General features: G+C 43.3%; 1 protein-coding gene across 2 annotated transcripts in view; it reads left to right on the top strand.

The window, feature by feature from the left end:
• LOC146859657 (astacin-like metalloendopeptidase) overlaps nucleotides 1–13505 on the top strand; it is a 564873-nt gene that overhangs the window by 217000 nt on the left and 334368 nt on the right. For both annotated transcript variants that reach the window (XR_014979326.1, XM_085646717.1), the window contains exon 3: nucleotides 11101–11151. Coding sequence is in view for 1 of the 2 variants with exons in the window: in XM_085646717.1 (XP_085502843.1) it covers nucleotides 11101–11151 (51 nt within the window). In the remaining variant the exon portion in view is untranslated. The remainder of the gene's footprint in view (nucleotides 1–11100; nucleotides 11152–13505) is intronic.

Below are 13505 nucleotides of genomic sequence, written 5' to 3'. Positions count from 1 at the left end.
TTTGTCCGCTCGGAACACCAAAGAAGGGAAAGAGGCGAAAGTGCGTGTAAGCCCCTCCCCCTTGTTAATCCAAAGCCACTTTGGAATTCAGAGATTCGTGCATGCCCCGGTCACGCTGAATCTGTATGCGGAGAACAGCTCACGTCCTTATGCGGCTGCCAAGCCCACCGGGCATTAAACAATGAGTGCTCTGTGCGCGCGCGGGGTGCAGAGCAGCACAATGGAGCGCCTTTGTGCGGCCCGTGCAATCCTCTCTCCGTGATCCCAGACTATTGCGAGAATACAAGCAAATAAGGTGGCTTACTTCTGTACACAAAAATCCTCCACATACAAAACGGGAGAAGAATACCTGTTAAATGGAGATGAAACGGCGAAGAGAGCGGTGCAAAGCGACGATCTTGTAGCTAACTTGTGCTCCAGATAATGACAAATCAAGGGAGTTCAACTATAAATTGTATTTATATGGCGCTTAGTACTCTTGGCGAGGCGTTGAATCGCTTTTCTTCGAGTAGACACATTTCAGCAATAGAAGCAAACGATTCAAACGCTTGATTTAGATATAAGAAGCAGAACCACTCCTAGTTGCAAAACATGATGTGTCCGATTAGTGGTAACGTAGTCGCATCTACTATACAACTTATTGTATTTAAAAGCCCTCTTTATCTAGTATCTATTAAATAGTTTGTGCAGAGAAAGGGACAATATTGTTATTGTTAGATTATATTTGTAGAGCACCAATCACCATAGGTCTCTAGGCGCTAGTAGCGTGGACCGAGGTCCATTGGTCCCAAGTGTAGTCAGCGCACTGAATGGATTTAGCCGAATGCCTCAGCAAACAGGATGGTTTTAAGTTTTTTCCTGAACAGCAGTAGCAGAGGTTGCATACGTATATTATCAGGAAGTTTATTCCAGAGCTGGGGGATCACGACTGAAAAAGCCTGTCCTCCCATGGTTGTTATGTTAAAACGCGGGCAGGCCAGCAAGCTGGCCTCAGATGATCGGAGGTGCGTCTAGGCACATAAGACTTCAGGCGGTCTGTGATGTATTTAGGTGCCCTTCCATATTTGGCTTTATGCGCAATGCATAAACCCTTGAACCTGATCCTCTGCCTAATGGGGAGCCAGTGCAACTGTTTCAGCAGGGGGGTGTCATGTGTTCTTCTTGGAGATCTAAAAATCAGCCTTGCTGTATCATTTAAAACTACCTGGAGTTTCCCCAGGAGTTTTTCAGGGAGCCCTATGTATATTGTGTTACCGTAGTCCAAACGTGACAGTATTAGGGCTGTCATGTGCGTACGCATGGTAGAAAATGACTGCAGGGCACTGAGCTTTCGGAGTTGCCGCAGCAGACTTGTGCAGCTCCCCACTACCGCCGACACCTGATTGATTAGGGTGAGTTTGGTGTCTAATTTGATGCCAAGACTCTTTACAACTGGAGCTGGTGTCGGGGTGGTACTGAGCACTTGAGGCCAGAAAAGATTTGACCAGGGTGAGGCCTCTTTAGTTAGAGCCAGCACCTCTGTTATCTGGATTCCCTTTCAGTGAGTTCGAGGTCATCCAATTCATGGTATACCGTAGGATGTTCTGGACATTGAGCTGAGCTTGGGGACAGTTATCGACTCGAACTATTAGCTGGGTGTCGTCAGCATAATTGAACACCTGGCAGTCTAATTTTGCCAGTGATTTGACCAGCGGCTGAAGATAAATATTAAATAGCAGGGGGGATAACGCTGAGCCTTGTGGGACCCCCCAGTGTAGGGCGCCTTGCCTAGACCTGCATTCCCCTAGTTGGATTCTTTGAGACCGGTTTTCCAGGAAGGAGGTAATCCACTGAAGCACCGTCCCACTAACTCCCAGCCGCCGGACACGGGCCAGCAACTGCGCATGGTCCACCGTGTCAAACGCGGCTGAGAGGTCTTCTAGTCAGCTGCTAGTCTCAATTCATCCAGCACTGAGAGCATCAACAACTCAGTGCTGTTGTGGGCCCTAAAGCCTGCTTGTCGTGTATGTAGCAGCTGATGTTTTTCCAGGAAGGTCGAGAGAGTTTTGAGTACATGTTGCTCAAGGACGTTTTTCTGATTGCTCAGGTCTGCCTGCCCCGGCTTTTTTTGGCAACGGGATCACCGTAGCTTCTTTAAATTTTTGGGGTACCCTCCCTGTAGTTAGAGAGAGATTAAGTAGGGATAATACCTCTGACCCTACTGCCGAGACAACCTTTTTAAACACCAGAGGAGGGCAGGGATCTTCGGGGGATCCGGACTTTACTTTGGCCACAATGTGGGCTAAGCCTTTAGAATCGTGTCTCGGGAAGGTAGAGAGCAAGGTTTCCAGGGGCCCTGGTGGGTCTACTACTAGTAGGGGGCAGGGAGTGATGCCGGACTTGCTTATTTCCATAATAATGTTTTTAACCTTGGTCAGGAAGAAATCCTGTACCCTTTCACATTCTGCTTGGTTTACAACAGTCATTTGTTCTTTTGAGCGATTCAATTCCTTGAGTATGTTAAAGGTCTCTTTCTGGACGTTTGTCGCTTCCCTAATCCTCCCTTCGTAGTACAGTGATTTAGACCTAATGATTGATTTTTTATAGAGAGCTAGTGATGTTTTATACTTTTCCCGGGAGTTTGGGTCGTATGCTTTTCGGCAGTGCCTCTCGCATTGACAAAGGGCCTGTTTTTCCCCTCTGAGTTCTAGCATATACCAGGGAGCACCCTTCATGGTGTGCGTTATCCTTTCTTTTTGCATAGGGGCCACCAAATCGAAGGCTTGCCTCAGCCCGGATAGAAGGGTTTCGTACGCCCGGTCCGGATCCCCGGTCTGTACACCCGTATGTAGTGTCTTATTTAGTGCTTCCCTCAGCTTAGCCTCCTCTATTTTGTGCCAGTTCCGTGCCGTCCTCCAGATTGGAGGGGGTTGTATCGGGCGGCTATCCACCGAGAGTTGGAGACTGATCAGATAATGGTCTGACCAGCTGCAGGGTTTATAATCAGTGTGTATCTTAGCTGAGGACATAGTCCAGATAAGGTCGAGGGTATAACCCTTCTTGTGGGTGGGGGACTCCACAAGGTGCTGTAGCCATAGTATAGTCATGGACTCTCCGAACCTGCTAGCTGCATGATCCTTGGTTAGAGTGTCCCAATGGTAGTAAAAATCCCCTAATACCACGATCTGCTGATATCTGGAGCATAGGTCGCTGATCACTTCGTGGAACATGTCGTTAAATAGTGGGGTTGGCTGGGGCGGACGGTAAACCACGACCACTATCAGGCACGATGATTTGAGCCTGATCTTGGTCCCTAGCACCTCTGCCCCATCCAGGCTCTCCTCGACTATTTTCTCGGTAGAAAGTGGCCTACGGCAGTAGAGTGCAACACCGCCTCCTCTTTTGCTGGCCTGCCTGTTGTACGTTAGGATTTCATAATATATCAATCATATTGTCACCTGGTGGCTCTAATTCCCTTGGAAAACAAGAATAAAAGTTAAGCAAAGCATGATAAAAGGCTCAGCCGCCATAATTACAGATAAAGCGCTGCTTGACACAACAAGCCTGGGAGTGGGGCACGCGTGCACATGCTGCAATGAATTTAAAGCATGCAGCTGGCACACTGCGGGCCGCTGCTCGCTCCCTAGACCCCTAGGCCATGGGACTAAAAGCTTTGAGGAAAGGCGGGACATGCACCCGTCTTTGGCCATTTGCGTACTTTCATTATTGAAAGCCACACGCAAAGGCCAATGGGATGTGTGGGAGGAGGCAGGCCCACACGGAGAAGTCTCTTGGAAGTCTGAAGTGATTCCAAGAGGCCCTCTTCTGGAGCAACGCATGCGTGGTGCACTATGCAAGACCTAAAAAAGATGAATTGGGGCCTGTCCCTCACACGCCCTTATGACCCATCAGAAGCCACTATGATGGAAAAGGACAGCCTTCCTTCCTATCTGAGCTTCTGATTGGGCATAAGGGTGTGAGCCTCGCTCTGACGCACTTTTTACTGAATCTGGCTGGGCAGTTGGGTATCGTGATTCGTGAAGTGCATGTCAAGGACAGCCTCGGGTAAGTTTCACTTCATGTGTATGTTTGAGAGCATGTCCATATTGTTTCTGTGTGTCTGCGAGCCTGCACCAGTGTATGTGTACTTGAATGTGTGTATGCGTGAGATTGTACAAAATTGTATCAGCATACGTTTAAAAAAAGGCATTTGTAGCAATGCTAACTGCGTCGCTTCCCCTCGCCCCTTCACCCATGAGGCCAAAGACAGAGCAGAATATTTAACTTTACCCGAACCCCGAGATGGCAATTTAAGAGCATACTACAAATTTTTACCCGTGATGCATTTTTAATATTTGCCTAATTCGGTGCTGTTAGCATGCAATCTGGGCTTCTTTCAAACTTGGAAATGTTAATTGGAAAGAGCAAGTGAAATAATAGACTGTACAGTTTGATTATCTAGTGTAAAAAGAAGAGAGCATTATTTCATTACGAAATTACGAATGCAAGGTTTTAGCCAAACATGGTTTATATCTCGGGAAAAGTACATTATCTCTTTAAAGGAAGATATGTTTGAAGCTACTGCCAACAAGGTGGGGCTAGCAATGAGCCCAATAAGTAAGCGTAGGTTTTGATTGACTTTCTTAATTATACCTCCGATTAAACTCAACGTTTTTTAAGCTGCTACTGCAAAGTTAATGGGTGGGTGTGCTAATTTGGGATTGGCAGGAGATTCTCCATTATGACTAAAACCCTTTAAAAGTGATTTAACTTATGGGTTGTCCCTTGGTGGGTCCTTCGCAGTTAGAGTTTGCGTCCCGCAACCCACCACCTAACCTGTATCAGCCTCGCCAGGGTTGACTGTTGGTGAACCTCAAATGAATGGCACAACAATTATCCATTCTAGGGTTTTAGTGGGTGTGTGTGTATTTGCCTAATCGCTCTGGTATGTCAATGCTTGGACAACAAATTTGGTTTGCCTGTTCTGTTTACTTCAATGCAGGACTGCTCTGTGTTCTGTAATTTGCTCGTGGTTTGTGGTTGGCTCAGCCTAATCCCCAAAAATGGAAAGTACACTGACAATAAGTACAAAACAAATTGACTTTAAAGAAATGAACATCTTGTTTAAAGAGGTTTGTTACTTTGTACTCAAAGCTTGACATATCCAAATTATTTATTACGCTAGATAATGCCATATGAAGCATACAATTGACAAAAAAAAAGAGGCCCAGAAATAAATATTTTCAAACTGTCTGTGACTTCTTGCACCTCCTCCTGCATGCAAAATTGCTTTAAAATGTTATATGACCTTGACACAGCAATCTCCTGTGCACATCAGTAGTCCTCCCTACTACAACGTTCCTTTGAAACAAAAAAAAAATGCATCTTACAGAAAGTGATGTGATGAAATTAAAAACAAAAATGAAATTTCGGGGCCAAACGGTTTCACCACATAAGCCTATTGATTCCGATGCCACCGAACCGCTGCTTGCACCGTGACCCATGGACACCGCATTCTGCACCGCCTCGTTTCACTTCACCGGCCTGGTCTCACCGACTCGGTCGCCTATGGCTCGACACCCGTGACCGCCTTGTCCCGCACAGCTGTCCGGGTCGACCAACGCCAATTCTCGCCAACCGGCTCTGTCGCCTGCATAGCAACATGCCAGCACCGCATCAAGCATCGTTTCACCCTTCACCGCACGCCTTGGTCTTACCAACGCCGTCTGGACGATTGTCACCGAGCTGCTGCCTGCACCGCATCGAGAGGACACCGCTTCCACTTTGCATCGCAACCTGCCAGCCCTGCATTGAGCACCGTCTCACCCTGCACCGCACGCCTTGGTCTCACCGACGCTGTCTGGACAATCGTCACCGAGCCGCTGACTGCACCACATCGAGAGGACACCGCGCCCTGCACCGCTTCCACTTTGCACCGCGACGGTTGCCCCGACCGGCTCGCACCTCCTTGTAAGCTGCAATAAGAAGGGTACTGTTACCGAGTCTGTTCACGCTGTTGCTAGCCTGTACCGACGCAGTCAGCTGGAACTGCGAAACTCTGTTGTTTTCAGCACCGCGGTAGGCTCGGACCCAGCTACCGACTCGTACGAACTGTGTTTTCAAATTATTTTTGCAATTTAAAGACATCTTGCGAACTATCTATTTTTAAAGTACTGTATTGTGGATTTTTACTCGTATTTGGTCTTGTCTTAAGTATATAAAAATATTGGATATTTTTCTAAACTGGTGTGGTGTCCTTTTGTAGTGCTTACACTGTATTACTGTTGGTTATGTGCAAATGCTTTCCACACTGCCTCTAAGATAATCCTGACTGTTCGTGCCAAGCTTCCAAGGAGGTGAGCAGGGGTTATTTTAGGAGTGTAACTCCCTTATCCTGACTAGGAAGAAAGGTCCCTATTTGGACAAAGGTGCAAGCCCTTGCCTACTAGAGACCCCCATTTCTAACATTTATGATGTAAGACATTAGAATACATGTATCAGAACGTAGTACATGTCATGTGGAATGTTTATGCTCAACTCTGGGGGCAGTTGTTTGGAGTTTACTGGATCTGTTGGTTGCTCCTCAACTCAATAAAGGATTTACTTCAAGAATTATTCAGTGTTCTTCCTTTATAACATTGGCGACAAGGATGGGATGCATTAGTCCTTATTCATCCTGATAATTACTTTACACCCAAAGTTTGTATTGGTATAACAAGATACCATTGTTTATTCCAGGAAACAGAACAAAACTGAAACGGTTGACCAGTATGTCTCTGATCTCAAGAGATTAGCATTGGATTGTAAATTTGGTGTCATACAGGATGAGTTAATAAGAGACCAAGTGGTAATGCATACTTCCAACCCTTTATTTCAAGATAGACTTTGGGTTAATGGCGATGCACCATTAGATGATATTCTGGCTATCGTGCGTAAAGCGGAAATCTCTAGTAGGTGTGCAAACGTTCCCAAACAGGATCATAACGTTAGTGAAGTAGTAAGCAAAGTTGGTGTTCATATGGAAAAAAAGAAACCTTTGACTACTTACAAGGATAGTACTAATGCAAAATTTCAAACCAAATGCTACAGATGTGGTAGTTTTGAACATCTAGCCTACAGCAAAAATTGCCCTGCCATTAGATATAAATGTAGTCATTGTGGCATCAAAGGCCATTTTGCTAAGGTTTGTAAAAGAAAAAGAACCAATGTTAGGTTTGTTAGCAGTACTGATGGAAGTGATGGAGAACTCATGGGAATTGACGAGAATGACGATAATGCTGGTGAGGTTAACAGTTTAGTTAGGAATGTTTGTAACAATTTTGTTCTCAACATTTGTGATGAGGCGTGTAAGAACAAACCTATTTGTCAAATGGAGATTGGGGGAGTGGAGATAAAAATCTTCTCTGACTCTGGCTCTCCATATACTATTATTAATGAAGATCTTTGGAAAAATTCCTTCGTACAAAAAGTAGGTAAACAGTTATTAGCACCTGATATACACCCTGAAGGATATGGTGGTGAGAAAATTGATATCCTTGGCTAGCGCTGGTTTTCCTTCAAATTCAAAGGACGTGAAAGCAGAGGTAAATTGTATATTGCCAGAACTGGTCCACCGGTGTTGGGGTGATTCGATCAAAAACAATTGCACATCATTCTTGACCCCAACAGCAAGGAGCAGGTTTTGGTAGTGGATGAGGGGAGTACCATTAGTGCTAATATCCTCAAACAGTTTCCTAAAGTTTTCAGCCAGGAACTGGGGAATCTTCAAGGGTTCGAACATAGAATTATACTTAAACGGGATGCCATTCCCAAAGTTCACAAATGTCGTGACATTCCTATACTTGTGAGAGATGAAGTGTCAAAACAATTAGACAAATTGGTTGCAGCGCAAATTATTGAGCCTATTGAAGCGTCATATTGGGTTTCTCCCATTGTAGTGGCTAGACAGAGTAATGGTAAAATGAGGCTCTGTGTTGATTTGAGACATTTAAATAACAATATAGTGGTGGATAAGTTTCCTTTGCCGAAATTTAATGAGATGGTAACATGTTTAAAGAATGCTAAATGTTTTACTACAGTGGACCTTTTGTCCGCTTATCATCAGATTTGTTTGTCACCTGAATCTATGAAGCTCACCTCCTTCATCACCCCATTTTGGGTGTTTCCAGTTTAAACGCATGCCGTTCGGACTAGCTTCAGCGGCCGCTGTGTTTCAACGATTAATGTTCCAACTCTTCAGCAGGGAGCATGGTGTCACTTTCTTCCAAGATGACATTCTTGTTTTTAGTGCTGATGAGGAGGAACATGCTTCAAGACTGAGAAAAGTTTTAGGTATTTTGAAAAACAATGGGCTTACTGTGGAGCATTCCAAATGTAAATTTGCACAAAAAGCACTTACTTGGGACATGTTATTGATGAATTTGGTTTCAAACCTAAACCTAATCTTGTGTCTGCTATTTCAGAAGCTTCTGTTCCCACTTGCAATGAAGATGTTCGGTCATTTTTAGGGATGGCTGAATTTTGCTCAAAGTATGCACCTAACTTTGCAGATTTTTTTTAAAATATTCGCCAGTTACTCAAAAAGAATTTCACATTTGTCTGGTCTCCGGCGTGCGATAGTGATTTTAAAGTTATTAAGTTGGCCATCGCTAATGCTACTGCACTTTGCAGTTTTGACCCTGCTTTGAATAGTGTGATCACAACTGACGCCAGTAACAAGGGGTTAGGCGCAGTTTTGTCACAGGTGGACAGTCAAGGAAAAGAGTATATAATTGCTTATGCATCAAGATCTCTATCTCCTTGTGAGGAGAAATACCCCATTATTGAAAGAGAGGCTTTATCTTATGCTTGGGCGTTGGAGCACTTTAAATCTTTCATTTGGGGGAAATCTCGTACACTTTGTTGTGATCATAAGCCCTTAGTCAAAATCCTTACCACATAGGGTACCATTGCAGCTTCTGCTAGGCTAGCGAGTATTTCTATGCGCATGCAAAATTTTGTTTACAAAATTACTTATATGCATGCTAAAAACAATGTAGTTGCGGATTTTCTCTCTAGGATGCCTGTTATGCTTGAAAAGTGTGAGGATGGAGATTGGAATGAATTACAAGTGGCTCTCATTCATGAGCAGGGGTTATAAGCCATTGGTAAAGAAGAGTAGATTAATGAATACTCAAACAGTGTTATCCTTCAATCGGTAATATTGCACATTTTGCATGATTGGCCTCAGAAAGAACTTTTGAATTCGTCTAGTAAACCCTTTTGGGAAGTCAGATCAGAGTTAACTGTAGTGGAGGGTACTCTGTGGGGTGTAAGAGTAGTTCCCCCAGAGCAATTGCGCAAATGTATTATTGATTTGTGTCACGAAGGCCACTCCGGCATTGTTAGAACTAAATCAGTAGTCAAAAGACTATACTGGTGGCCAGGAGTGGATGCACAAGTTGAAAAAATTTTAAGGAATTGCATTTCTTGTTCCACGTCTGACAAATCCTTGCGAACTTTTCGTCCACCTATGAGTGATTGTTTATTGCCTAAGAATCCTTGGGACACTGTTGCAGTTGACATTATGGGTCCCATCGGTGATTCTCATAACTATCTTTTAGTCCTCATTGATTTATTCTCTAGATGGCCAGGAGTTAAAGTTGTTGATAATGCTGACACTGATGCTGTTTTGGGATTTTTAGATTAAGTTTTTGTTTCTGAAGGTATCCCTTCAGCTATTCTAAGTGACAATGGCGCACAATTTTTATCTCTTAAAGACAAAGCTTATTTTAAGAATTTAGACATTACACATAAAACAACGTCTCTTTACAATCCAAGTGGGAATGGAATGGTGGAGAAATTTAACAGGGTCCTCAAAGGTACCATTCAATTAGCACTTAAGAGTAACCAAGACTGGTTCACTCAAGTTAGTAAGACTGTTTGGGCTTATCGTGTCACTTGTAATAATGCCACAGGTTTTTCTCCTTTCGTATTAATGAGAGGTAGAAAACCACGATCAAAGTTTACCCCAAATTGGCTTTTTCCTCCCAGCACACAATTTTGGCCTGCTAAGGAGGTATGTGATCGCATGGAATTGGTGCACATCAAGAGTAAAGAGCAATATGATGCCAAACATGGTGTTAAAAATCCGCAAATTAAGATTCGTGACTGGGTGCAAATCAGAAAACCTGGTTGGACTCCTAAAGGGGAGAGTCAATACTTTAACCCGGAAGAAGTTGTAGATGTTCTTGTCAATGCAATAAGGGTGAAAAGTGGAAAAGTTTGGAACTTAAACAGAGTTGCTAAAATTAAGGCACCCATTTCTGACAATATTGTTAATTATGATTGGATGCTGGATGAACTCAATGATGGAATTAGTGAAGAATTTAATGATTCTTTTCCTAATTCTGGTTCAAATGAATGTAATGTGGAGTCTAATGCTGTTACTCCTTCTACTAGTGAAGAAGTTGTTGATTTTCATGACTCACTAGAGTCTTCTGCCAATGTTGATGGTGAGATTAATTCTCATCACTCGAAAAGGAAAAGGATGGCTCCGTCGTGGTTGAAAGATTATATTGTTAATAACATGTAATATCTTCTATTTGTTCTTGTATTTTGTTTTATTCATTTATTTATTTTACATTTTTTTTTTGTTTTCTTCTTTTATTTTATTCTCTTCCTTTCGGAGAAAGTGGTATGTGTTATGTCCTTGTTCTAGCTTATGAGAATGTTATTATTTAAGACATTAGAATACATGTACCAGAACGTAGTACATGTCATGTGGAATGTTTATGCTCAGCTCTGGGGGCAGTTGTTTGGAGTTTACTGGAGCTGTTGGTTGTGCTGTTACTTGCTCCTCAACTCAATAAAGGATTTAGTTCAAGTATTTTTCAGTCTCCTTTCTTTATAGCAGATAAGGAGTTTTATTCAACTGGGTAATATTCGCATCTACTATTAATCGAAAATTGTTACATAGAAAAAAGTATTATTGAGAAAAGCTATTATAATTTATGTTTACTTAGTGCTGGATCTGAAAAGGGTGTACCAGGATCTAAAGTGGTGTTTGTATCTGGGAAACCAGCTGATGGGTCCTGCCCTATCTCCACCGTCATCTTATGATTCCTTTTTATTTCTCCACAGATCAAAAGTCGGGGGCCGATGTGTTCAGCATCATAGCAAAGTGCAATGAAGGTAACCATGAAGGAATGAGTTGTGAGCGTCATAAAGGGTCATGAAGCAGACGTTTTGCGAGGCACCAGCTTCTTCTCTAGGGAGCTTGCTCTTGTAGGAAAACACACAGCGTCATTTCTTCTCTGTACAAAAGTAACATTTAGCCAAATTACTTTCTAAATATACTGACCGACTCCCTTATTTGTTCTATGGAAAGTGAACTAATATTTGCTATTGAACAGGGAGAAGGGACCTATTACAGAGTGATGTTTCTCAAAGCCTTTGATAGGGAATTGTATGTGGCAGCATAAGACTGTAAGGGGTCATATAATAGGACCAGATAAATAGCCAGGTATATATTAGGGTTATAAACCAAGATCCTCAAATTTAGGCAGGAATTATGAAATCCTCTTTTGGAGGATTACCTGCTGCTTGAGTAAATCTATGGCCATATGCACAGCAAGGAGGAGGAAAGTTCTCAAGAAACATTCCTGCAGATGGCACAGAGAATTTAACACCTTCTTCTCAAATTAGTCTCTTCCCACTCAACTCTAATAAATGCCCACTTCATTTTAAGTGTTACCCAAGTAAGTAATGTTGAAAATGGGTGATGTGGGGTTCAAGCATGGTGGTGGGTAAGGTCACTACATAAATAAGGTGTCACATCAAAGAACATCTTCAGGAACCCAACTAGGTGCTCATGTGGCAGGAAAGCATAGCAGGCTCCCCTGTAACTTTTTGCGGGGAGGGAGTGATACCAAACACGTGTGCAATTCAGTATCTTAACAGAAACATCACCCATATGTTAAACTGGCTGCAGGCTAGAACTGACGGTTGACGTGCTAGCTTTCCTAAGGCTCAGGGGTTTCAAATAGGATCACTGACAGAATATCTGAACAAAAAATATGGTGTGGACCGAATAGTCTGTCAAAAATATTGAGAAGGTGAGTGCAAATAGGTAAGTATAGATTAACTATTCTTAGCTCCACATCTACGTACCTTGAGGATATATATATTGTCAAGGTACTAGTATGTGAAGTTATATATAGTAAATCTTCCCTTACTTATAGAAACTTACCTTCACGATATTTATTTTCCTCAATATTCTTGACAAAGTATTTAGTCGCACCAGCGGCGGTTCCTCCACAGGAGCTGAGAAGCATCACACTCACAGAGGTGTAAACAGAGTGAAAAAAAATGGTAATAAATGATTTAAATTACCACTTTATTTTTTACTTTCTGCTGAACAGAGTGTGGGGGTGGGGCCAGTGCGTCATTACTGCTGATTGGCAGCAATGAGAAGTGGCCCCTTCGGTTTGAAATGCGCTTTTAGGTTTGGCCGGCTATCTTACTACGGCCAGCCTGACATGCGCAATTCAAACCGCTCCAACCCAGCTGTCGTAGACAGCTGGGTCGGAGAGCAGGCACAGGCTCCAGTGCCTTTCAGAACGCTGAGGCCGCCTGCTGCAGCCAATCCAGACGCTTCACTTCATGAGAGGAGCGTCTAGCTAGGATAAGGTAGTAGATTGTGTGAAGTCCCTTCGCCCTCGGAGGAGTCTGGAGACAGGGACTGGAGAGCATTGAGGATGTGCTGCAGGATAGGGTAAGTCAATTGTATTTTTCGTTTCTTAGATGTTTATTTCAATGTGTTTTCATGCAATTCTTTAATGCTTGTGTATTTTAATGTATGTAGTGCCTCGCCATATTTTTATGTAACCAACCGCCACTGAGTCCCCTAATATTTTTGGTTCGTATATTCTGTCTAAACACTGTTTATACCAATAATAAGAGAGAGCCCACTACTATGTCCTAAATATCTCTAATCCCTACACCAGGGACTCTTAAGACGTTTTTGGAGGAACCCTCACACACTAGCATCAGCTGGTGGCATGTTTCATCATGGGGTTACCACCCAAGACTCCTAGTGCATCTGGGTGTGCTATGACACCTGCACTACAGTGGAGCAGGTTTTTTTTTTTTGCATGGTTTGTTGCTATAATGGCTGTGGTCACAGGGCATTAGGGGAGAGCTTTTGAATGCCTTGCTGATTTCTTGCACACGTGCTCTTTCCAGGTGTTCCAGAAGCAATATATCTCAGATAGCATCCCCTTCAGCAGGGAGTCCACTTTGAGTCATACCCTGTTTAACCTGTATCTCCATCCCTTGGCAGACGTTATTGAACGCCATGGCGTGAGGATTGTGTTGTATGCTGACGACACCCAGCTGATCATCACTCTGACACAAGATACACAAGATAATGGCAGTGCTGCAGAGAACTTCAAATCCTCTTTGTAACCCTTGCGGCATGGATGGATACCAGTTGCCTGAAATTAAATGCTAACATGACAGAGGTCCTGGTGATCGGGAAACTGCCC

The sequence above is a fragment of the Triturus cristatus genome, chromosome 3_1, assembly GCF_964204655.1.
Source record: "Triturus cristatus chromosome 3_1, aTriCri1.1, whole genome shotgun sequence".
Taxonomy (NCBI): Eukaryota; Metazoa; Chordata; class Amphibia; order Caudata; family Salamandridae; genus Triturus; species Triturus cristatus.
Note: the sequence above shows the minus strand (reverse complement) of the source record. Positions and strands in the feature narration are given on the sequence as shown.